This window comes from Rana temporaria, chromosome 10, assembly GCF_905171775.1.
Source record: "Rana temporaria chromosome 10, aRanTem1.1, whole genome shotgun sequence".
Lineage (NCBI taxonomy): Eukaryota > Metazoa > Chordata > Amphibia > Anura > Ranidae > Rana > Rana temporaria.
The window spans coordinates 126,626,908-126,649,898 of record NC_053498.1 but is presented as its reverse complement, the minus strand read 5'-3'; the positions used below and the strand labels follow the sequence as shown (position 1 = coordinate 126,649,898).

The 22,991-nt window shown below is 42.7% G+C and overlaps 1 protein-coding gene across 3 annotated transcripts in view; it reads right to left on the bottom strand.

Moving 5' to 3' along the window:
- ZBTB44 (zinc finger and BTB domain containing 44) overlaps positions 1-22,991 on the bottom strand; it is a 96,880-nt gene that overhangs the window by 11,847 nt on the left and 62,042 nt on the right. For 2 of the 3 annotated variants that reach the window (XM_040326226.1, XM_040326227.1), the window contains one exon: positions 21,487-21,787. In XM_040326226.1, coding sequence (XP_040182160.1) covers positions 21,487-21,787 — 301 coding nt within the window. The remainder of the gene's footprint in view (positions 1-21,486; positions 21,788-22,991) is intronic. The other variant, XM_040326228.1, reaches the window with a different exon arrangement.

Here is a 22,991-nt window from a genome sequence, read left to right as displayed (position 1 = left end):
TTATGTAAAACATTTTTGCTGTAAACGGATTATAAACTGTGAGCTGGTTATTACCTTTAATTTGTTAGTGTATAACACTATCCCCCCCCTCATCACCAGTTGAAACCAGGAGGCAAAAAAAATCCAAAAGAAAAAGAAAACTGATGCAGCGACCACATCTAATAATTGGTAAGCTGCAATATATTACATATTTTGATTTTGGCTTTAATTACATTTTTATTAATGTGAGATCCAATTGCATCTTGACTGATAGGATTGAAAAAAATGAAATCACTAGTCATATGGGTACTTCTTTTCAGAGTGTGAGGTTTTACAACAGCTATATTCAGTTTTTTTTAGAAGCTTTTGCCCCGTACACACGATCGGAAAATTCTGCCAGCAAACGTTCGATGAGAGCTGGTTCTCAAATTTTCAGACAGAAAAAAATCCTATCGGAAAATCCGATTGTCTGTAGCAATTGCGACGCATGCTAGGAAGCTTTGAACTTAATTTTCTCAGCTCGTCGTAGTGTTGTACGTCACCGTGTTCTTGATGGATGAAAGTTAAGAGAACTTGTGTGACCGTGTGTATGCAAGCCAAGCTTGAGCGGAATTCCGTCGGAAAAACCATCCAAGGGTTTTCCCAACGAAAAATCCGGTCGGGTATACGGGGCATTAGCCACTATAAGTGTGGCCTTAACCAGTGTGGTAGCCATTGTGAATTTGGTTTCCCATCTTTTATAGGTTATTCTGATATTAATCCATGGTTGATAAATCTTTGTCACCAGCTTTTCTATTGGGTACCAGAAAAGCTATGCTATGTGTTCCTAGATATTTACCCTGGTAGCTTCTGGGGTCCCCCTTCCATTTCATTTAGTGTAGAGACAGGGTTTGCAGCTTTTAATTGAAAATTTCAACATACTGTATGAACGCATGATGTGAGTCTAATATATTTGATACACATCTGTAAATGTATATTTAACAAGCACAGCAATGTCCTTGTTACGACAGGAGATTGTATTATGAACCCTATATTAGGGTCTTGGAAAATGTTTTCATAAATAGCAGTTTTTAGTTGTTGGCTAAAGAAATGATTTTGCACTGAAGAAAAACAATTTTGTTTTGTAACATTTGTTTCCAACAATGTAGAGACTACTTTTATACCTTGAAAGCCCCATGTATTCTCAATATTTCTTACGCAAAGCGTTTCTGTAAATGGCATCTGTGCCAAGCAGGCCACTCCACATGTTGTGTGCAATAGGTAGCTACTTGGCAGGGAATAGAGAAGATAGCAGCAATTACTGTAGTAGCAAGTGCCGAAAAAGGATGGACCATGGGAGCATATGGTTGGTGTCACCAATTCAGGCTTTAGGATCCGTTGTCGAGCGCTCTCTCCTCTGCAGCCACCGCTGGTTGACACTGGGGACCATGGGGCTGATTTACTAAAGGCAAAAAGACTGTACAAAGTGCAATTGAACTCTGCAAGTGCAGTTGCTCTGGCACTTAGTAAATGAGCAAAAGCTCTGCTGACTTTCATTATTCAATCACATGCAAGCAAAAATGCATTTTTTTTTCACACGTGATTTGGTACATTTTGCAAAGTGAAGCCTTATCTTAAGCTCTGAAAAACTTCACTTTGCAAAGTGCACAGTTTATTTTCCTTTGGTAAATCAAGCCCCATGTGTCTGAAATGGATTGGGCTGAAAATAGGCAAGTATATAAATCATAGTCAGCACAGGTGTTGAGAGGGGAGAGGGAACAACAAAACCGTGGATACATTTCTGATGGACGTCGGCTCAAACTTGTCTTGCATACACACGGTCACACAAATGTTGTCGGAAATTCAGAACATCAAGAACGCGGTGACGTACAACAGCACTAGAAAAGGGAAGTTCAATACCAGTCGTGTTAGTAGAAGTTGGTGAGAGACGAATCGCGATTTTCATCCTCCTGCCCTTACAGCGCGCCAAATGTACTATCTCCATTACGAACGCTAGTTTTACCAGACCGAGCGCTTCCATCTCGTACTTGATTCAGAGCGTGGAATTTTGTGCGTCGGAATTGTCCACACACGATTGAAATTTCCGAGAACGGATTTTGTTGTCGGAAAATTTGAGAACTAGCTCTCAAATTTTTGTTGTTGTTGCTCACATTGAACATTTGTTGTCAGAAATTCCGAGTGTGTGTACGTGGCATTAGAGTTAAAGGGGTTGTAAAGATTTGTTTTTTATTTTCTAAATAGGTTCCTTTAAGCTAGTGCATTGTTGGTTCCCTAACCTTTTCCTTCGATTTCCCTTCGAAATGTTTTTTCTTTGTCTGAATTTCTCACTTCCTGTTCCTCCTCCGTAAGCTGTTCTGGCTGACTAACCCCCAGCCAGAACGGCTCGGATGATAGGGGACGAGCTTACTAAGGAGAAACAGGAAGTGAGAAATTCAGACAAAGAAAAAAAAAAACATTTAGAAGGGAAAATGGAAGGAAAAGGTAAGTGAACCAACAATGCACTAGCTTAAAGGAACCCATTTAGAAAATAAAAAACAAACCTTTACAACCCCTTTAAGCTGGCATTCTATTTTAACGATTGCTTTTGCTTCAGGTTTTAATTCATGTACAAATCAAAAAGGAATGCAACGTGAACATATATTACACAATTTTAACGTTGAAAGCATGTAACTGCATGCCGAGTCTGCATTGCTCCTGGGTCCGACCCTAGAGTACACCAAGCAATGGCAGAGTGACAACAGGCTTTAACCACTTCCGGCCCGCGCTATAGCCGAATGACGGCTTCAGCGCGGGCCTCAAAATCCAAGAGGACGTCATTTGACATCCTCCTGTTTGTTCGTTCCCCGCGCGCGCTCCCGAGCGCGCTGCGGGGAAATTCTGTGTTGGCCGTGTCCCCTGGACACAGCCAATTACAGATCGCCGCAAACGGCCAATCAGAGTGGCCGTTTGCGATGCGATCTGTGTGGCCAATGAGAGATGATCTCAAATGTAAACATATGAGATCATCTCTCATTGCCGCCTCTCCCTCCTCACACAGACAGCGCGTGTGAGGAGAGAGAAGGTCTGATTACTGTCAAATACTGTGAAAAAAAGTGCCCGTTTACAGTGCCCATCCCAGTGCCCATCCCAGTGCCATCCCAGTGCCATCCCAGTGCCATCCCAGTGCCATCCCAGTGCCATCCGTGTTGAACATACAGTGCCATCCCTTTGCCACCTCATCAGTGCCAATCAGTGCCCACCTGTGCCGCCAATCAGTTGCTACCTGTGCCGCCAATCAGTTGCTACCTGTGCCGCCAATCAGTTCCCACCTGTGCCGCCACATCAGTGCCCACCTGTGCCGCCACATCAGTGCCCACCTGTGCCGCCACATCAGTGCCCACCTGTGCCGCCACATCAGTGCCCACCTGTGCCGCCACATCAGTGCCCACCTGTGCCGCCACATCAGTGCCCACCTGTGCCGCCAATCAGTTCCTACCTGTGCCGCCACATCAGTGCCCACCTGTGCCGCCACATCAGTGCCCACCTGTGCCGCCACATCAGTGCCCACCTGTGCCGCCACAACAGTGCCCACCTGTGCCGCCACATCAGTGCCCACCTGTGCCGCCAATCAGTTTCTACCTGTGCCGCCAATCAGTTCCTACCTGTGCCGCCAATCAGTGCACATCTGTGCCGCCACATCAGTGCCCACCTGTGCCGCCACATCAGTGCCCACCTGTGCCGCCACATCAGTGCCCACCTGTGCCGCCACATCAGTGCCCACCTGTGCCGCCAAATCAGTTCCTACCTGTGCCGCCAATCAGTGCACATCTGTGCCGCCAATTAGTGCACATCTGTGCCGCCACATCAGTGCCCACCTGTGCCGCCACATCAGTGCCCACCTGTGCCGCCACATCAGTGCCCACCTGTGCCGCCACATCAGTGCCCACCTGTGCCAATCAGTGCCCATTTGTGCAGCATTATCAGTGCACATCTGTTCAGCATTATTAGTGCACATCTGTGCAGCATTATCAGTGCCTACCTGTGCTGCCAATCAGTGCCCACCTGTTCCGCCACATCAGTGCCCACCTGTGCCGCCACATCAGTGCCCACCTGTGCCGCCACATCAGTGCCACCTCAGTGCCCACCTGTGCCAATCAGTGCCCATCTGTGTAGCATTATAAGTGCACATCTGTGCAGCATTATCAGTGCACATCTGTGCCGTCTCATCAGTGCCCATCTGCTCCGCCAATCAGTGCCCATCTGCTCCACCTTATCAGTGCCGATCTTCTCCACCTCATCAGTGCCCATCAGTGAAGGCTTAGCACACACCTGTGCAGTTGCATCAGCAACCATGTCCAAAAGGTCCAAAAGGTCCTATTCCCTTCAGGAGGCATTCCAAATCATTTCTGCCCCCGACGAGAGCAACGGGGAGCTCTCTCTTTCAGAGTCCCTTTCAAATTCAAATTCTGAGTTGGACGTCAATTATGAGCCCGCCCTCAGTAGCGGAACACTGAGTGACTCAGAGGAGGAAGATAGCCGGCCGGCTAAACGAAGGCGTTCTAGTGAGGAGGCAGTGCCATCCACCAGCACCGCAGTGCCATCCGCCAGCACTGCAGGGCCATCCGCCAGCACTGCAGGGCCATCCGCCAGCACCGCAGTGCCTCGGCAACAAACTTCCAGGACCCATGCCAGCCTTCCCTATGCCCTTCAGAACCCCTTGTGGCTTCCTGCTACTTCAGGAGAAGCCAACATTCCCCCTTTCACGGCCCAGCCAGGAATCCAAGTGAACACGGAGAATTTCACCCCAATTGATTATTTCAATCTAATGTTCACAGAAGACATGCTATCCGAAATTGTGGCCCAGTGCAACCGATTTGCACAGCAATTTATTGCAAATAATCCCACGTCATACCATGCCCGTCCCTTCCAGTGGAGAGACCTTACGGTGGAGGAGTTTAAAATTTTTTTAGGCCTAACATTTTGTATGGGACTCAACCCAAAAAACACTTACCGTGCCTTTTGGTCCAAAAACCCGATCTACCACATGCCCATCTTCTCCAGCGTAATGCCCAGATCCCGATACTTTGCCATAATGAGATTCTTACATTTCAACGACAATACCCAGAGCCATCCCCGAAATCATCCAGAACATGACAGACTTTTCAAAATTCGGCCCTTACTAAATTATTTTTCGGAAAAATTCCCCCAATTATATACCCCGGACCAACACATCTGTGTGGATGAATCGCTTGTTAAATTTAGTGGCAGACTCCAAATAAAACAATTCATGCCCAGCAAAAGAGCCCGCTATGGCGTGAAGGTCTACAAATTGTGTGACCGAGTCACAGGATACCTGTATGCCTACAGAGTATACGAAGGCAAGGACACCCAGATCAATCCCCCTAATTGCCCAGACTACTTGGGATCAAGTGGCAAAATTGTTTGGGAACTCATTAACCCCCTATTGGAAAAAGGCTATCATCTATACGTAGATAATTTCTACACCTCTCTTCCCCTGTTCCACAACCTGCACCGGAAGCAGACCCCGGCTTGTGGCACCGTCAGAAACAATAGGAAAGGCTTTCCTCAAAGCCTGGTGAACACAACGCTGAAAAGAGGAGAATCAGCAAGTCTGCGTAACAATGCGGTTCTGGCGGTGAAGTGGAAGGACAGAAGAGACGTGTACATGCTATCTTCCATCCATAATGATACCGTCGTTGAAACCCGCAGAAGGCGTGGCACCACCATCCGAAAGCCCACTTGCATCCAGGACTATAATTTGTTTATGGGGGGGGTCGACTTCAACGACCAGATGCTTGAACCCTATCTTGCTACAAGAAGAACGTACCATTGGTACAAAAAAGTTGCCATTTATTTTTTTCAATTGGCCATATACAATTCTTATGTAATTTACAGCAACTCCACCCAAAACCCCAAACAGTTCCTTGGCTACCAAGAGAACCTTATCACTGCCCTTATTTTCCCGAACGGCCCACCCCAAACCATCCGATCTGATGTTTTAAGTCGTCTCGCCGAACGTCATTTTCCCGATAAAATCCCTCCCACAGAAACAGGCCGACGACGTCAAAAAAAATGCAAGGTATGCGCCAGTGATGGAGTCAGACGAGACACATCTTTCCATTGTGTGGATTGTCCTTCCCAACCAGGCCTCTGTATAATTAACTGTTTTCGCCGTTACCACACCAAACTAAAGTATTAATCCTCCGTTCCTGCCTTCACACACCTTCACACCCCTTATGCCACCGCCTGCTCTGTAACTGACCCCGGCTTGTTTTTTGACCACGATTCTGCCTAATGATTTTGTAATACCTCTGCCCGATATGGAACTGACCCCGGCTTGTTTTTTGACCACGATTCTGCCTAACGATTTTGTAATGCCTCTGCCCGATTTGGAATTGACCCTGGACTGTTTTTTCGACCATTCTTCTGCCTAACGATTCTGTACTGCCTCTGCCTGATCTGGAACTGACCTCGGACTGTTTGACCATGTTTTTGCCTGCCTCATGGACTGATCTTGTACCCTGCTACTGAACTAGTGGGAACACAGGGGTCTCACATATGTGAGGGGCGCCAGAAAAGTTTTTCTGGATGAAGAAAACTTTTTTGTTTTCTCATCCTAGATTAGGGTCTGGTTGCCCGGAGGCTTCAAAGAGATTTGGGTGGGAGAAGCCTCTACCCCTGTCCCCATTCTGTCCTGAACGAGGCCCTACTTCTGCCTGCTGCCTGTAGGACCTATGCCATCATGCCTCTGCCTGTTGCATGAACTGACCACCTGCACTAACCCTGACGGGACAGTATCCCTGCCTGGACGTTGCTGACCAAGTCCCTGCCTGCTGCCTGAACCAGTGCTATCCTGCTGTAGAACTGCGCTACTATTACCACAGGTAATCTTTTGTTTACGCTTTGCTCAGCATAATGTATTTTGAGGTGTAATTCTTGGTATGTGCATACTATGTGTCTCTGGAACACCTGACGGTGTTCCTTGCATGTTGGATCTCTGTATGTGGTCAGGCTATGTAGAAGTCTCACACATGTGGTATTGTTGTACTCAGGAGGAGTAGCAGAATGTATTTTGGGGTGTAATTTTTGCTATCTAAATGCTATGTGTTGGAAATATCTTAGAAACATACAACTTTGTGTAAAAAAAATGCGTTTTCATTTTTCTTCCACATGTTCCAAAAACTTCTGGAAAAAAATGAACCATTCAAAAGACTCATTATGCCTCATAGATTATACGTTGGGGTGTTCGCTTTCCAAAATGGGGTCATTTTGTGGGTAATTCCATTGTCCTGGTGTTCCAGGGCCTTCAAAAGTGTAATAGGTAGTCAACTAGTTAGATGTGCAATTTATGCTCCTAAAACCCCTGATGGCGCTTCCTGCATGTTGGGCCTCCGTATGTGGCCAGGCAGTGAAAAAGTCTCACACATGGGGTATCGTTTTACTCAGGAGGAGTAGCAGAATGTATTTTGGGGTGTCATTTGTGGTATGTACATGCTATGTGTTGGAAATATCTTATCAATGGACAACTTTGTGTAAAAAAAATGCGTTTTCATTTTTTTTCCACATTTTCCAAAAACTGCTGGAAAAAAATAAACCGTTCAAAAGACTCATTATGCCTCATAGATTATACGTTGGGGTATTAGCTTTCCAAAATGAGGTCACTTTGTGGGTAATTCCATTGTCCTGGTGTTCCAGGGCCTTCAAAAGTGTAATAGGTAGTCAACTAGTTAGATGTGCAATTTATGCTCCTAAAACCCCTGATGGCGCTTCCTGCATGTTGGGCCTCCGTATGTGGCCAGGCAGTGAAAAAGTCTCACACATGGGGTATCGTTTTACTCAGGAGGAGTAGCAGAATGTATTTTGGGGTGTCATTTGTGGTATGTACATGCTATGTGTTGGAAATATCTTATCAATGGACAACTTTGTGTAAAAAAAATGCGTTTTCATTTTTTTTCCACATTTTCCAAAAACTGCTGGAAAAAAATAAACCGTTCAAAAGACTCATTATGCCTCATAGATTATACGTTGGGGTATTAGCTTTCCAAAATGGGGTCACTTTGTGGGTAATTCCATTGTCCTGGTGTTCCAGGGCCTTCAAAAGTGTAATAGGTAGTCAACTAGTTAGATGTGCAATTTATGCTCCTAAAACCCCTGATGGCGCTTCCTGCATGTTGGGCCTCCGTATGTGGCCAGGCAGTGAAAAAGTCTCACACATGGGGTATCGTTTTACTCAGGAGGAGTAGCAGAATGTATTTTGGGGTGTCATTTGTGGTATGCACATGCCATGTGAGAGAAATAAGCTATTACAATGACAATTTTGAGAAATTTTTTAAATGAAAAATAAAAATCTTAATTTTGCAAAGAATTGTGGGAAAAAAACACAACTTCAAATAACTCACCATGCCTCTTAATAAATACCTTGGAATGTCTACTTTCCAAAAAGGGGTTATTTTGGGGGCATTTGTACTTTCCTGGCTTGTTAGGGTCCCAAGAAATGAGATAGGCCTTCAGTACATCAGGTGTGATCAGATGTGACAATTTTTTATGATTTGCACTATAGCTTGTAGACTCTAAAACTTTCACACAGACCAAATAATTTCCAAAAATTTTGGGTTATTTTTATCAAAGACATGTAGCAGTATAAATTGTGGCCAAAATTTATGAAGAAATATTAATAATTTGCAAAATGTTATCACAGAAACTAAGAAAAAATCATTTTTTTTCCAAATTTTCGGTCTTTTTTCATTAATAGCGCAAAAAATAAAAAACCCAGAGGTGATCAAATACCACCAAAAGAAAGCTCTATTTGTGGGAAAAAAAGGACAAAAAAATAATTTGGGTACAGTGTTGCATGACTGAGTAATTGTCATTCAAAGTGTGACAGCGCTGAAAGCTGAAAATTGCTCTGGGCAGGAGGGGTGTTTAAGTGCCCAGTAAGCAAGTGGTTAACAAAAGCCAACTCCAGCCCAATCTTTTGATGTTTTTGACTACAGTCTTTTTTTTTTTGCCTTCTGTGACTAGTGAGGATATTTCTCTGCATTTCCTGTCAGGAGAGGAAGTGATTGGAATACTCTCCCAACAGGGATTAAGACAAAAACACATTTTAAGTAGGAAAGACATTTTGACAGATTATTGCTATAGGAGCCTTTCTGAAAAAAATCACATTCCTCATTGCTGGTGCGTCAAAAGGGCAGAAAACAAGCATCGTACAGACGAACGATCATCCTTTTTGCATGCTAGTCTCATATTGAAAATGAAATGAGATTAATAAACTTACAAACATTCTCCTACGACAGAAAACTACTTTGGAAGCGATGTAATGTGTTTTATTGTATTGTAATGTATTTTGTCTTGTCTGAGCATGCGTGGTCTTGGTCCACCGTTTTTTTTCCTGATAAATACTGTACACTGTTTAAACTAAAATCATACAATCTGGTATTGTGTACCAACAATCAGATTATCGTACAATTGCTTCAAAAGTGATATTTTTTGTCCAATTTTTTGATCATGTGTACTAGGCTTAAAGTGGAGGTTCACCCGAAAAGTTAAATTTTTAACATTAGATTGATGCTCATTTTGTCAAGGGGAATCGGGTAGTTTTTTAAAAATCGAAGCCGTACTTACCGTTTTAGAGAGCGATCTTCTCCGCCGCTTCCGGGTATGGGCTGCGGGACTGGGCGTTCCTATTTGATTGACAGGCTTCCGACGGTCGCATACATCACGTCACGATTTTCCGAAAGTAGCCGAACGTCAGTGCGCAGGCGCCGTATAGAGCCGCACCGACGTTCGGCTTCTTTCGGCTACTCGTGACGCGATGTATGCGACCGTCGGAAGCCTGGCAATCAAATAGGAACGCCCAGTCCCGAAGACCATACCCGGAAGCGGCGGAGAAGATCGCTCTCTAAAACGGTAAGTACTGCTTCGATTTTAAAAAAACTACCCGATTCCCCTTGACAAAATGAGCATCAATCTAAAAAAAATTCGGGTGAACTCCCGCTTTAAGGGAAAATCTCCCAATTGGGTTGCAGACAGAAAAAAAAAAAAAAATATATATACTTTTCTCTTTCTACCTACTACTACGAAATTGTTTGGAATGAAGCTTCAAAAAAGGAGTTCCCCACTTTCTATCAATTCTATGAAAATAATACACACGTCTCGTTTTTTTTTTTCCTTTAGACCCAGCGGGTAAAAAACAAAACAAAAAAAACAACAACCTAACAGGTCGGAGCCGCTGTACCAATTATGCAATGTTAGTACAGCAATCTCCCCTCCAGTTCTATTGTGTTCTGACAGGAGGGCGGCACTCCCAGCAGAAGACTCTGGTCAGAGCTTCCAGCCATGGGCTGAAAGCGCCGACCAGGAACCGATCGGCAAACCTTTTTCGGTCATGCCCCTTCAGCAGAAGACGGCTGTTTGACCGGCTTCTTTTGGACCGGCTGCAGTATACATGGGCTGAATGTTGACTGGTTTCTATTGAACTGGCTGATGCCACCCGACATTCGGCCGGTGTGTTTTGGGCTTTATTGTGGGTGCAGTATGCCCTTCACTGTGGGCACAGTGGCTATTGTTCTGTATAAAATGAGTGATAACACTGAACAATACCCTCCGCATTCAGTGTAAATACAGCAAAAGTTACAGCAAAAACAATTTTTTTTTTATGCAAACACAGAAGCTCTAAATAGTGTAAGCATGCACACCTGCAAAATTGTGTTACCTTTTGCTGTATCCATTTTTTTTTATCCATATACATATTATCCATCTTGCAAAGTCTATTTTTCAATTTACTTGCTCAGCATTAGTGGAATATGATGAAGGCATTGCCAACACCTGAACCACTTCCATTCTTTATCAGGAAGCAAGCATATAAATAATCTACCCCCAACCAAAATCTTCCTCTCTACTGCTCTTTATTAGACACTTGTTACTCGGTTTACTAAATGCAGCTGTTAATCCAATAAGAAGCAAAACAAAGGGCAGAACAAGGAGGGGGCACACTGTTGTGTACAGGGGTGTGTGAAAATCCTATGACCTCTGAGCTTTGCAACCTGCAGAAATCAAGGTCATAAATCAGGGTATCTCGCCCAGGATTGCATAGAACCCTAAGATTCCTCCAGAGGTTGCTAGGGGTTCCTTGACCAATGAGCAATTTCTGCCTCTCAGTTCCCACTGACACCATTGATGCTAATTGGTATGTGCAATGGGGGTAATTCTTCCCAAATGACCACAAGTGTAAGGAGCATTCTTCCCACTGACCATCACACTAATGTACTAAGATTTGTCGATGTCATTTTTAGCAGGGGTTCCCCGAGACCGGAAAGTTATTCCAAGGGTTCCTCTGTATTGAAAGGATTGAGAAAAGCGTCCAGAGAATCCCAGGTCCTGCTTTTTGCCTGCATAGCAGCCAGGAACCCCACTGAAAAAGCCACAAGACACACTGGGAGATTTACTAAAACTGGAGAGTGCAAAATCTGGTGCAGCTCTGCATAGAAAACAATCAGCTTCCAGGTTTTATTGTCAAAGCTGAACAAGCTGAAGTTAGAAGCTGATTGATTACCATGTAGAGCTGCACCAGATTCTGAGCGCTCCAGTTTTAGTAAATCTCCACCACCGTTTTGCAAATACAGAAGTTTTTAGCTTGCAATTTCAGATTGACAATAAAACAAAAATACCCTATTCCATTAAAAGACATGGTTTTCATACACTGCACCGATGATGGCCAAACAGCCTGAAAAACAGCTGTATGCAGTGTGGAATAACTTGCTCTAGAATATTAGGTTACATTTTCACTGTACACCAGCAGTTCTGAATGGGCAGCTAGTTCATGGGGCATAAAGGAATAATTTGTATTGCTCTGAAATGGAGGAATAATCCTCCTATTTTTGGGATATATGATGGATTGAGATGAGACTGTCCTCTGTTCTATGGGCTCATGCATAACCCAATCGAGCAAGGCCCCCTGATCCCTCCTGTATTGAAACTGCACTGTTTGCCCCCATGTTGTAAAGCACTGCGCAAACTGTTGGCGCTACATAAATCCTGTATAATAATATACCATTTACACAAGATTTAGCTGGTGGTAAAAATCACCATAAAACCGTTCACCGTCATCTCTATGCATGTAGCGTCTGTGCTAAAGTTTACACGCATACCCCATAAATGAACTTTTTTGGGGTCTATTTACGGTGAAAATATCAAAAGTATATTACACCACTGTTTATTTGGTGGCAATGCCTGCACAGGATGTGCGATTACATGTGTAATAGATCAGCATCCAGAGCTGCACACAGGGATTGTGTAGGACAAATTGCTTAAAGTGGATGTAAACACACTCTCATCCTTTCTAAACTATTGCTGATCTATAAGGATATAGATGCCTCCTGCATGTATCCTTACCCGTCAAATGTCTCCCCTCTGTCTGTTATAAGAACTGAAAAAATGCAGATTTTGTGGGTGGGTCTGTTGTCTGGAGCTCTGTGGGTGGAGTCATGATGTCAGTAGACTCCCCGCCCTCCTCTACACTACAATTCTGCTATGATCACAAACATCCAGTCAAAAAACAGAAAAGAAAGTAACCACATGACTTTAGAAAAGGAGTGGGGGTGGGAATTAAAAAATAATGCCTGTCTCCAGAGTAGTGCATGAGATATGCCCAGAGGCGATTTAGTTCGCATGAGTTGCGCTATACAAGTCATTTATTAATTCATTCATGTAAAATAACCTGTCACTCACAGCAAAGGGGCGGAACGGACTACGGTTTTCCTCTGTAAGTCTGTTTTATTTCACTGAACAATAAAAGAAGATTGCTCAGAGCTGGATTAACTCTGTGTGGCAAGATTGGGCACAGATGATAGGAAATCTGTACATTGTAACAGAGATCAATGAATTTTTTTTTCGGGTTTACATCCACTTTAATAAAGAGGGAAGCTACACCCTGAAACAAGTCTTCTAGCTTCCATAGCAATCGCCTACACTCTTCCTGACTGTGTCCTGTGGTCAGCTGAGCCATCTAAAATGTACACATTCCCCATGTGCAGCTCTGCATTCTCTGCAGTGGATACTCTTGGCTCCCTCATTCCTTCCAGCTTACCAGTACTCAGAATGGTGGTGCAAGGCAGAGGTGGGACAAGTTGGTTCCAGCAAAGCCATCTTGATGTTCTCTTTGGTTCTATCATAGGATGCTGATCTATTACACACGTGTGCATTTGCTTTCTTTTTATTCCTGTTCAATAAAAGTTTTATTGTGCGTGATATGCGATTTTCTGGCTTGTTTTTTTGTCTTGAAGTAACCTTACAACAAACTTTGCTTATTTGGCCCTTTGGTTCCGTTAACTATACTATTTTGTTATATCTGTTCAGGAAATGCAAAAAAAAAAAAAAAAAACACCTCTGCATTATTTTTCAGTCTCTGAAAACAACAACAGAACCACCTCCTCTATGTTATTAAGATGAGGCATAGGAGAGGTGTTCTACCGTACTGCCCTAGGTGACAATGCCGCTACTCTATAGATACAGTGCAATGTGCGAGTATTATCAACCTAGGACAGGAAAATGATAATGCCAGGATCACCACGTAAATTATGATTATTTTCATGCCTATTTGACCTCTTTTTAATTAAATTGGTCAACATCTTGCGGTAAGGTGCCATCCATGAGCACTTTTGCAGTGATTTTACCTTTTCTCTGGTGGAGGTGGAAACCTGTATTAAGTGGAATCATCTTTCAAGCATTTGTTGTTTATTCACTTCAATTTATGGACTTTTTTCTGGACATTATTTGTTTTAGTTATCTCCCATTTGGGAGTTTGCACTTTAATGGACAATAATGTATGTATGTATGTATGTATGTATGTATGTATGTATGTATGTATGTATGTATGTATATATATATATATATATATATATATATATATATATATATATATATATATATATATATATATATATTACACACACACACACACACACACATATTATACAGTGGAACCTTGGTTTGCAAATACCGCGGTTAACAAGCATTTTGAAAGACGGGCAACTTTTTTTTTCAAGCTAATGGGCAACCTTTTTTAATTCAAGCTAATGGGGTGTGCGGTACCGCATTTGGCCAGAAGTGCGGGGGCGCCGGTCACACTCGGAACGGTTCAGAGCCATTTCGGAAAAACTCGAAACACTCCGTTCCCAGGTGTTTCCAAGTTGTCCCTAAAGATTTCCGAGGCTTATGCCCTTAGAACCACTTTAAGGAATGTAAAGTGGCATTAGCAGTACAACTATCACTACAGAAATAAAAACCAAACAGTATTCACTAGCACGTTAGTTGTCCAATACTTGCAAATATGATACTTAAAGTGGATGTAAACCCAATTCATGAAATGTGAGCTGGCCACATATATCTGCAGTGTTTTGTTATCCCTCTTCAAAGAGCTACGTCCCTTAGCTCTCTCCTGACCCGTTTCTCTGTTATCAGCCTGATAACTCCTGACAAATTCTCGGACACTTCAGATAAAAGCAGCCTGAAGTTTGTGTCAGGGGACAATTGCTATAAATAGATTAGCAGGGAGCTGGCCCTGTTACAAAACACCTCCGATACTCTATCTGGAGAGGGGGTGTGTGCGCCTTTCCTACAATCAGCAATGTTGGCTATCTTGGCTGTATGCCCAGACATCACACTCTGTGTTAAACAGAAAATTTACTAACAGGATCTGAACTTTCTAAACAGGACATAAATGTGAAGACAAAATATATACATGTAAAACCTATGTAGGGAGATTTGCTTCATCCCTGTGTATCATCTGAGGCTGTTCACTTCACTGGGTGTATGGAGGGTTTACATCCACCTTAAAGCTTAAACAAACCCTAAAATAATTTAATATATTGCATCTTTCCAATCTTTTGATGGTGTGGCTGCATTCGTTTTGCTTTCAGTTGTTTGATGATCTGGCCAGCAGCACACTTTCTGTCTCTATAGAGGAGCAATGGAGATACCCTTGGACCGTCTGGAGAAGGTAGTGCTAAATGGACTAGTAGATGAAGATGTACTTCACATAAGGGACTAACAAATTAAAGTCCAACTCCGGCTGACATTTTTATTTAATTTTTACTTATACTCGAGTCAGTGTATCCAAGTTCATATTCAGACGGCGGCCGTGCAGTGTTAAAAAGTCACACTCCTCCTTGTCCTGTTCCAAGATAGGCGGAACACTCAGTTTCCCAGCAGGCACTGTGTTCCGCCTATAACGGGCGCCCTCTCATCCGTGATAGACGAGAGGGCGTCCATGATAGGCGGAACACTGAACACAGTGTCTGCTGGGAAACGGAGTGTTCCGCCTATCACGGAACAGGACAAGGAGGAGCGTGACTTTTTAACACTGCACGGCCGCCGTGAATATGCATGTCACGGACTCAGGTACACAGATGGGCACAGTGAGGTCAGGCTGCAATGGGCACAGCGAGGTCAGGCTGCAATGGGCACAGCGAGGTCAGGCTGCAATGGGCACAGTTGACCCTCTTTTCCACTTACAGTAGCTGCTGCATTCTCACCCTAGGCTTATACTCGAGTCAATAAGTTTTCCCATTTTTTTGTGGTAAAAGTAGGTGCCTCAGCTTACATTCGGGTCGGCTTATACTCGGGTATATACTGCATGTCATTTTTGATATCTGCCTTCACTATCACTTTATTGTGCAAATGGCTGCAGAACCCTGGCATTTAGAACCATTTCCTCCTCTGGGTTTGGGAAAGCCTGGTGCCTCTAGATTTTTCCCACCTCACTAGGACATAAACACTATCCATATCTACCAGGTAGGTGTTTTGCAGAGGTGCAGTCAGACAGCTGGAAGGTAGTAGAGGGGGATATTTGGTATAGATGGCGTTGAATTAGTAAGTTTGGCTATGTGAGCTAAAAAATACAAAACACTTTTTAAGTGTTTATTCATGACGTTACAATAGCAGATGGAGACATGCAAATTGTGTGTCCTTGTGTCCTACTGTACACAAAGATCTCCTACTTTATAGCACAGATACTCAGTGTAGTATAATTTACCAAGTTTGCATATTACTGTTTCAGACTTGTCTTATCAATGCTGGACATGGACATGAACATCAAGGGCCAGATTCTCGTATAACTGCGGCGGCGTAACGTATCTCCTTTACGTTACACCGCCGCAAGTTTTACGGGCAAGTGTTTGATTCACAAAGCACTTGCCTGTAAACTTGCGGCGGCGTAGCGTAAAGTCCACCGGCGCAAGCCCGCCTAATTCAAATGATCCATGTAGGGGGCGTGGATCATTTAAATTAGGCGCGTTCCTGCATGCTCCGTCTCAAATTTTCCTGCCGTGCATTGCGCGAAATTACATCGCAAGTACGTCATTGGTTTCAACGTTAATGTAAATGGCGTCCAGCGCCATTCACGGACGACTTACGCAAACAACGTAAAAATTTTAAATTGCGACGCGGGAACGACGGCCATACTTAACATTGAGTACGCCACCTAGTGGGCATGTTTATCTTTACGCCGCGTAACTCTTACGGAAACGACGTAAAATCACTACGACGGGCAATCGTACGTTCGTGAATCGGAGTAACTAGTCATTTGCATATTCTACACTGACCGCAATGGAAGCGCCACCTAGCGGTCAGTGTAGATATTGCACCCTAAGATACAACGGCGCTGGCCGTCGTATCTTAGGCATGTTTAAGTATCTCAGTTTGAGAATACACTTAAACATACGACAGCCTTAGATTCGGACTTACGTCGGAGTATCTGCTGATACGCCGGCGTAATTCTATGTAAATCTGGCCCCAAGTCTTTACAGTTGAACTTCATCCTTCCATCCAGCTTGCACAGGCTCTGCTTTTGTAATTGAAATTCTTACTCTGATTTCACGGCACACTGTGAGCTTCTCACAATGTTCATAAGAAGCTGTAGCAAGTCAAAACACATCCAACATAATTTAGACCTTTTCTCTCTCCTCAGTCTTAGGCCTGCTCTTTTCATTAATTGAATTTTCTCTCTTCCAATATTGAAGGCCGAGCAGCATAATATGTGAGCATTACCTAGGGTGGCCCGATTAAAAAAGGAGCTTGTCAAGGAACACCCACTCCTCCAGACTGATATCCACCCATCAAAGCATTTTGATATTCGCATTACTTCTCCCAAGAGTCAAAATATTACCAAAACATTTCTACATTTTTTAACAGACGGTGTTTGGAGGTCACAATTTCACTTACTAACCCATCAAGTCAGAAGGTAAACAGTGACCTGATCAGAGTACAGCAGGGCAATGATCTAGTTAAACCTCTCCCTGTTCTGACAAGCCTATTTACACAATCACAAAGTTACAAATCTCAACTACTCTGCCAGTACATAACTTGGCCTGGAGAATGCGTGTTTGGAAGTGTGACGCACAGCATAAGAAATCAGAATTTTTACTAGTAAAATGATGGTGTAAACAGCATGAGAGGAATGTGGAGGACGGGCTCATTCCATCACAATGAAGTCATGGGTACCAGGAGAGCCTCCACATATCCTCTTACTCATTGTTTGATACCACTAAAATATCTGAAGGCCGTGTAGAAAAACATAAGGTCTGTTTGTGGTTTTCCGATGCCCTAAAATTTATAGACAGGGAGGTCAAATGTCATCCAAGCCTGACTGTTTAACCTCTTGCCGACCACGCAATGTAAATGTACCTTGGGCGGCTGCGGCTCCTCATGCACTGCCGGCGACATGCTACCACTGCGATTGGACACAGGGGGAGCCAATCAGCAGGTCCGCCGGAGCCGACGATTGTTCCCAACAGAGGCAGAACGGTAGTCTGCCTATGTAAACAAGGCAGATCACCCTTCTGTTAGTAGGGAAGACAGAGATCCTGTGTTTCTGCCAAGCAGGAACACGGATCTCTGTCTTCCCACAGTAAAAGCACCTCCCACACAGTTACAAAGCAATCCCTAGGAACACAGTTAACCCTTTGATCGCCCCTGATGTTGGGTATCAAAAAGGTGTCACTTAGTGTCCAATTTGTCCACCGCAATCCCGCTATAAGTTGCCGATTGCCGCCATTACTAGTGTTAAAAAAAAATCCCATAGTTTGTAGAGACACTATAACTTTTGCACAAACCAATAATACGCTTATTGGGTTGTTTTTTTTTTACCAAAAATGTGTAGCAGAATATATATTGGCCTAAAGTGGTGAAGATTTTTTTTTTTTTTATTGTATATAGTTTTATAGCAGAAAGTAAAACATCGTCGTCGTCCCCGCACATAACTGCACTGGAACACAGCAAGACTTATCAAAAATGCACCGGAACTGCATGTGGTGTGAATTGTAAGCAAAAACTCATTCGGAACATATCCGCAGTGCATTTTTGTGGTATGAAGTGGCCCATATAGTCACTAGCATCTCTAGATAAAAATATAAAGAGTACTTCCAACATTTGAAGCCACATTTAATAAACCTCCACCATATATATTTGTTATGTATTCCCATTCAAAGAGCATACCTAAAATTTATTTCAAATGTTAAAAATACTTCTTACCTTTCTAGTGGTTTCTTTGGAGCAGGATTATGCACATTACTCTATAGGCAGTCTGTGCTGTTTAGAATAACTTACAAATGTGCTTATTTTGGACACTTTACAGACAGCTTGGTTTAAAAGTGCATTGAAATACAATGAAAGTAAAAAATGAATCCGTGCAATGGAAGTAAATATTGCCTTAAGCGAGTATAGGGTTATTACGCCCTTAATTAATTGGGTTAAGCAGCTTCCCCTACCCAATTTATTTCACCTAGGTGAGATAATAGTTGGAGAGGATGGGAGTAGGAATGGCGCTAGCTTTGTGGAATGCAGTGCTGAATATTTTGGGTATTGTTACAGGCACAATAATAGATATTCAAAAATTAGTGTATATTAATAAAGTCTGAATTTTAAAAGAACAATACTAGTGATATATATAAAAATATAATAATGTGAAAATAAATTAGCAGCTGCGATGTACGCAGTCCCAAGTGATCCAAATAAGTAAATCTTAGTGCTACATTACTTGTGATATCCACTCCAAAAATGTGAACAATGACAAAGAAAAATGAAATAAATGTGCCGCTTCTGTCGGATCGCTCGAACGGGTTCGTCGTACTGACGTCGTCTGGAGCTCCAGACGACGTCAGTACGACAAAACCGGTCGAGCGATCCGACAGAATGCCACTGACATTTCCGTTTTCTGCATGCTAAATCAATGCTCTGTTGATTCAACAATATTGTGAGTACCCATTTGTTTTACCAATAAAAACAGATTTTTTAAACGGTACTACACTATGTTGGGACCCCTTTCTCTTTCCTGTATATGAGACAACTACTGACAGCACCCCCAGGACCACAGCAGGACGTGTTTTTGCCAGAGTGCTGCACAGTGGCATACACTGAACGCTGTAAACCCCAAGAGGGGATACAAATCTGGTGAGTGCGGTCCATATAAGAGCACAGATTGGAGTGGATCACCGTGTGAAGCATATAACTAGATGTTCATAACACAAAGCACTTTTTTTTAATAATTCAAAAATATAAATAAAGTTATTAGAGAAAGTGCTTCGTGCTGTTATGAACATCTAGTTATATGCTTCACGCCGTGATCCACTCCAATCTGTGCTCTTATATGGACCGCACTCACCAGATTTGTACCCCCTCTTGGGGTTTACAGCGTTCACAGTGTATGCAACTGTGCAGCACTCTGGCAAAAACACGTCCTGCTGTGGTCCTGGGGGTGCTGTCAGTAGTTATCTCATATACAGTAAAGAGAAAGGGGTCCCAACAGTGTAGTACCGTTGAAAAAAAAAAAAACTGTTTTTATTGGTAAAACAAATGGGTACTCACAATATTGTTGAATCAACAGAGCATTGATTTAGCATGCAGAAAACGTTAGTGTCAGTGGCGGTCTGTCGTATCGCTCGACCGGTTTCGTCGTACTGACGTCGTCTGGAGCTCCAGACGACGTCAGTACGACGAAACCGGTCGAGCGATACGACAGACGTGGCACTTATTTCATTTTTCTTTGTCATTGTTCACACTTTTTGAGTGGATATCACTCAAAATGTAATGTAGCACTAAGATTTACTTATTTGGATCACTTGGGACTGCGTACATCGCAGCTGCTAATTTATTTTCACATTGTTATTATATTTTTATATATATCACTAGTATTGTTCTTTTAAAATTGAGACGTTATTTATTAATATACACACATTTTTGAATATCTATGATTGTGCCTGTAACAATACCCAAAATATCAGCACTGCATTCCACAAAGCCAGCACCATTCCTACTCCCATCTTCTCTTCATTGAAATACAATGCATAACCCAAGCCTTGATATCTCAACTCCCTTGTTGGGGCAGAAAGCGTCCACATCTAGTTCACGACCAACAATGAGATCTGCCAGCACAGTACAGACATGGTTACATATGGTAGACATCAATTACCCAGTACCCTCCCTAACATTACATGGAAGGGAGAGCTGGGAAGGATTTTTCAGTTTTGGAGTTTTCAAAAGAAAGCACCTAAAAAGCTAAGCAAATATTTTTTTTTTCTAAAGTTATACAATGCGAATGGGAATAAGTTGGTGTTTTGCCAACTTGGCTACAAATGTGGAAATACACTTTAAACATTAAAGTCTGGCAACCCAATATCAAATATTATTTTCAAGTGAAATTTAAAATGCAAAAATGTGTCTTCGATGAAAATGCCCTATAGTTATCATTTAATTACAGTTCCATATACTCTAAATCTTGCCATTTGGCAGTGCTTGAGATTTTTTTCCGCTGGAAGATTGAAATCTTCTTACTCAGAAATGTCTGTCAAATCCAGATATGAAGAAAGCAGTAAATGCACCACACCAATGGCAATAGAGACAAAAATGTTATTTTTTTAAATTTAAGAAAGCCAACTCTTTCAAGGGGTCACAAACTCCCCCCTTCTTCAGGGCTTTTACAATATTTTATAGAACTTCAGAAATGGCTGGAATAGGTATCACATCAAATGATGTGCGCTAGCAAGTAATGCAGCATGAGGGAAGTTTTCAGATCTCTTCTCGAGTCCAGGCATTTGTGAAGTTACATAACATATAAACCTCTATAAAAGCGGGAGTGTCTGAACCCACAAAACATGGTGAATTTCTTATTCTATTGAATGGTAAGAGAGTCCAGAGTGTTTTTTATTGGACAATCATGCCAACTGGTGTGCTTTAGTACAAGGGAGCGGTCGGCCTAATTAAATTGGATTGTCATTCACATCACTGGACATTTATAATAGGAGATCTAAGTACTATGCATGTACCTCTATCATAAAACTAGCATTTAAAATATTTTGGTCTAATACCGCAAACCATTCGTTGACACAAAGCTAGGGCGTATGGCTGATCAGTAAATTCCCTGTAGAGAGTGGGAAGTCCCTTGCGCTGTGTGAAGGAAGATTTGGTTATTTAAAGCCTGTCAACCCTCTGCCATCTTCTTGCCGGGTACCTCACCTGCTCTGGAAGTAGTTTGCTAGCTCTGACGCTTCGTGGTTCAGACTCCTCAGGTGCACGATTAAATTTCCAGAGTTGGTGAACATGGCACCGCATGTTTTGCACTCATATATCCGAGGCTTGCGGATAATGTGCCGGGAAACCCGCATGTGGTGTTTGTATTCCCCGAAGGAAGTGAATGTGGCACTACATATCTGGCACCGGAAACAGCGTTTACCTTCGTGTTTCAGCCGATGCATCTTTAAGGAGTATGCCCGAGTGAATTTTTTCCCACAGCGATCGCACTGAAACGGTTTAATTCCTGAAGGAGAGAGAGAAAGAGGGGGGGCATGCTATCAACACAAATAGCCACATGATATTTGTGACATACAGATATCTAAAAAAAAAAAAAAAAAAAAAAAAAAAAAACAACATACTTTACACTGTACAATCTCCTTAGATTGCATGAATACGTGCTGTGTACCCCCTTTTGATGCCCATTTAGACTCAGCCTAACAGAACCAACTAATTAAAACAGAACTTTAGGAAAGACTAAGATCTGCCATGCAATCCAGCTCGGTTGAATATAATTTTTTTTTAAACATTTAGAGCTTGTGTAGACAGGTAAAAAGGCTTTGTATGACCAATGCAAACATAGTGGAAATCTGAATAGAACCTGCTATGTTTACCTAGTTCCAGACTTTGGGCGTACCACAAAAAAAAAAAAATCATTGCACACAGGACATGTGTAGCACATACAGTCTCTGCCTGGTTCTAGGACCCCCCCTCAGTATACAGAAGCTGTGCGCTTTAATTTATTTAAAACCAGGATTGCTGAGTACTCAGAGAAGGTGTGGGCAGCTGTCAAAAAAGCAGGCTCAGTGTTTATAAACTATACTGCTCAGAATACAGAAAAATACAAAGTAACAATGTTACTTTTGTATCATTCTGTTAATTCTTCTGCAGATCAATGGAATGAACCTAGATCTGCAGATAAAGTCAGTAAGGCTGTGTTCACACTTGTGCGATGTTAGACATTGCATGTGCTGATTCGCACTGCACTGCTGTGCAGATTACATGCGATGTCTGTGCGATGCAAATTCATCCATACGGATTGTATGGCTGAATTTGCATTGCATGCGCACCAAAATGGTGCAGGACACTTTTTTGGTCCACACTGTAATCGTATCGCATAGGCGTTTACACCTATTCAAATCCGATTCCTGCCCCATTTGGCAGTTTGCGCTGCGATCTGCAAACCGTTTCGGGGCGTGTCATTAATTTTGCATTGACACCCGCAGCAGTTACCAGAGGTCAGCGAGAATGGCCAGCAGGTGACATGCGATGCGGGAACTGGCACTGGAATCGTGCTGGTTCCCGCATCGCATATATGTGAACTGGTACTAAATGCAATCGGACAAGTAAAAAAAAAAAAAAAAAAAAGTCCTCCGTTTAACACCTTAATATGTAAACTTTTTGTTTTGCTTGTTAACATTTTACACAACTAACATGTATTTACAACTAAC